Source organism: Alexandromys fortis, unplaced genomic scaffold, assembly GCF_014885135.2.
Source record: "Alexandromys fortis isolate MF-2015 unplaced genomic scaffold, M_Fortis_MF-2015_v1.1 scaffold_440, whole genome shotgun sequence".
In the NCBI taxonomy this organism is placed as follows: Eukaryota; Metazoa; Chordata; class Mammalia; order Rodentia; family Cricetidae; genus Alexandromys; species Alexandromys fortis.
Genome location: NW_026068344.1, coordinates 215,356 through 219,357, shown reverse-complemented (window position 1 = coordinate 219,357; position 4,002 = coordinate 215,356). Strand labels below are relative to the sequence as shown.

The window sequence follows — 4,002 nt, the reverse complement described above, 5'->3', positions numbered from 1 at the left end:
GAAAAAAACATCCTGAATGACATAACCTAGACTCAGAAAGATGTACATGGTATGTACTCATTCATAAGTAGATACTAGCTGTAAATCAAAGGTTAATGAGCCTATAGTTATAGTCCATGACCCTAGAGCAGCTAATTAACAAAGCAAATCCTAAGATATATATATTCATATGGTAAGGGGAAATGGACAAGACCTGACAAAATTGGGATCAGGTAGAAGAGGTATTGGTTAGTTTTTCTATGCTCAGGGATTGGTCAATTTAGTTGATCAGGGGCAGAAAGGGCTCTCATTGTATGACCAAACTGTATTTCTTTCACTGGTCCTTTTTAACTTTTTTACTCTAATCTTAGGCCTAGGACTTATTTCTTTCACTAGCTCTGATTCTAAAAATAAAGTGTGCCCAGAGCATGCCCCCTACCCCAAGGAGACCACCAGAAAGCAGAGTGGATCAGACTCCAAAATGCAAAGTTAACTCTTTTATTGTGAGCACAAGCAAGTACAGGCAATTACTGGCTGGCCAGGAACTTTCTCTTCATTATCCCGAAACAACAAGTTAGAGAGAGAAGTTAAAATTTCCTTTGCAGGGTTAGTTTTTTAAAAGTGCAATTTACAAAGAGGCTTTTGGCAGGGGTGCAAGGCCTTCTGCCCCCTTCTATCCTGACAAGTCAGCTTTCTCCTTGTTATACTTGTTATTATCAGGTGGCTGGCTGACTAAGTGACCTTGTGCTTGGAATCTCCCCAGTGGGAGGGGGAGAGGGAAGCACTGCTAATCTGTGTTTCTAATTTTAAAACATTTTGCTAGGAAATTCTTGTCCCTTTGAAAATAAGGGGTGAGGGACTCTCATGAGGGTCTCTCACAAAATATGTTTTTTGACACTAGTACATGATTATTTAGTCCTGAATCAAGCAATAAAGATGTTTCTTTCCCCAGCTCAAGTCTCAAATACAGGGTATGTTTCTTTCACTGGCTCTGGGTTCAGAGTCAGGCTGCTCAGTGATTGATTTCGTGCTCGAGTTGTCCCTTTTACCCTACAGTAAGTATATTGGTGTTCACCTTTAAAACTGTTTTTGTGTCAGATTAGTACATTCAGAGGCCAGAAGAGTGGTTCCAATATCCTGGAACTGTAGATACAGGCAGTCCCTAGCAGTCATTTGTTTGCTAGGAATCAAATCCAACTCCTCTAGAAGAGCAACCAGTGTCTTTTTGTTTGTTTGTTTGTTTGTTTGTTTTTCAGATTTTTTTTTTTGAGACAGGGTTTCTCTGTGAAATAATCCTGGGAGTCATGAAACTCACTTTATATGCCAGGCTATCCTTGAAATCACAGAGATCCACTTGCCTCTGCCTCCTGAATGCTGGGATTAAAGTCATGCACCCACACTACCTGGCTGCACCCAGTGTTCTGATCACTAAGCCATTTTCTGAGTCTTCTTCCTTGGGACTTTAATGATATATTTAGGTAACAATATCCTCACTAAGAATACTCCCGCGTGGCATGTGTGCATACTTAGTTTTTTTTATTTTTGTTTTGTGTATGTGTGTGTGTATTTTAACATGTATATTTTATGAAATTTAGCTGTTAACATAACTATGTTGCTCAGGAAAAGTTTTTTTTTTCTTGGAAAGAATGAAAAGAATGCCTGTGTTTTTGAATGCTTGTTTTTGGAAGGAGGACAGAGATTTATAACATAATATTTTCTCTGATCTCTGTTCAAAAACATCACATGGACTTTTATATCTTCACAAAGCAAAACTGTCCTAGCAGCTGGAGACTCCAGTATGAGCAATTTGAGCAGCAAGACTCTCACTTCTGCTTCCCGTAGTAGTTTGTGGCATGGCTTTTATCACTGTGGGAGGGGTTCTGTAATATTGTTGACAATAATAAGTTGCAACATCTTCAGGCAGCAGACCATTGATCTTGAGAGAATACTGTGTGCCAGATCCACTGCCACTGAACCTTGATGAGACTCCATTTGCCAAGTCACTTGCAGTATAAATCAGGAGCTTGGGAGATTTCCCTGGTTTCTGCTGATGCCACGCCAAACCATTGTAAATGTTTTGACTGGCCTGACATGTGATGGTGACACTGTCTCCCAGAGATACAGACAGGGTTGCTGGAGACTGGGTCATCTGGATGTCACATCTGGCATCTGAGGTTGGAAAATTGAAATCAAATCCTTTTAAAATTAATTCTCTTATTTGAGGACTTTCATGGAGAAAATGAAGAACTGACAATACTCAGCTGAATACATTGTCAATGCTCTCTTCCTTACCTGTAAGCCAGAGTAACAGCAATCCCAGGAGATGAGTGGTGATCATCATTTCTGTGCTGTGACTTGTCTGAACTTGTGACTCTAGCACATGTTGTGACCTTTCTACATGTTTATGAAGAAGTCCTCAAGACAGTGGGTTGTGCTCTGTGAACATGCAAATCAGCATTGACTGAGCACAGCCACAAGATTGCTAAGTGATTCATTATAAGCCTGTGGTCCTCTTATGTCTCAGATCAGGCAAAGTATATGTTCTTTTGTAGGGAATGTGCTCCTTTTTGGACAACAAAAACCAGCATGGGATTATAAGTTTATTTTGATTCCTGTTATGTATCATGTAGAATTTCCTTTTTATGTTTTCCTTTATGTCAGTGACTGTCAGATATGGTACAATTCTAGATTCTAGAAAGTGCATAAACGGGGCTGGAGAGATGGCTCAGAAATTAAGAGCATTGCCTGCTCTTCCAAAGGTCCTGAGTTCAATTCCCAGCAACCACATGGTGGCTCACAACCATCTGTAATGGGGTCTGATGCCCTCTTCTGGCCTGCAGGTATACACACAAGCAGAATATTGTATACATAATAAATAAATAAATAAATAAATAAATAAATAAATAAATATTTTTTTAAAAAGAAATTACATAATCATTAGAGGGTCTTTTCATTGGTATATGTAGATATTATTGAGGTAAGGCAGCCACATTTTTTTCTATTTATACATGAGATTGTATTTTAATTAAGGTATTTCTCCTTTCCTTTCTTCTCTTCAAATACTCCCATACACACCACTTTATTCTCCTTAAAATCCATGGTTATTTTTCATTACTTTATCATTTAATACATGTATGTATTTTTGTATACATAAATATCCATAAATATAAACTGTTGAATCCATATAATTTTACCTGTATGTAAGTTTTAAGGGCAAATTATTTGGTTGCTAGTAATTGGTGTGCTCTTTCCTGGGAAGGAGAACTTTTCCTGCTCCTAGCATTACTTGGTTGTCTTTAATTCTTCGTGGAGAAGTGAGGCCTCTGTGAGCTTTACACCATTAAGTTTAGCATGTTCTTTGGTATTTGCCCTGTTCCACTCTTATTTGCTTAATAATGTTGGTGAAACTTTACATGTGTATCTCCTGTGTTGCTAGGAGACAAACATCTCACAGAAGACTCTCTGTTCCTATGGCCATTACAATCTGTTTACCCCATTCCAAAAATGTTTCCTGAGCTTTGTATATTGGAGTGTTGTATAGGTGTATCTATTGGGACTGAATTCTACAACTTATCATGCAGCTTCTTGTTCAAGTTGATTACCATATATGTAACAGAATACTACTTGAGACATAATTTGAAGGAATGTCAGGCTCTCATGTGATTAACACATTTTTCAGGTAAAGAATCTAATTTTAGTTATTTATGACCATTTCATTACGCAAGATGTAATTATATCAAGAGCACACAAGGTCATGGAGTTTCTCCCCTTGCACTTTTTCATATGAATTTCCTTACTAGGTCTGGGAATAATATCTTGGCTTATATTCATGCCCAATGTTCCTGTAAGGCTTTACATTATTGCTCCTGACTTCTATCCCCACTTAACACAAGTTTTTGTCTTTAAAAATATGAGTTTTTGAGATATTGCCAATAATTATCCTTGAATGTACAATGGTTACTAATCTTGGAAATACTTTGAGCATCATAACTTCCAGAGACTAATAAGACATGTCTCTTAGTT

General features: G+C 37.8%; 1 gene segment (V, D, J or C); it reads right to left on the bottom strand.

Moving 5' to 3' along the window:
* Positions 1–1,756: 1,756 nt before the first annotated feature.
* Positions 1,757–2,338, bottom strand: LOC126495316 (immunoglobulin kappa chain variable 12-41-like). The segment is given in 2 exon segments: positions 1,757–2,148; positions 2,272–2,338. Coding segments are annotated over 2 exon segments (441 nt in total).
* Positions 2,339–4,002: the final 1,664 nt, after the last annotated feature.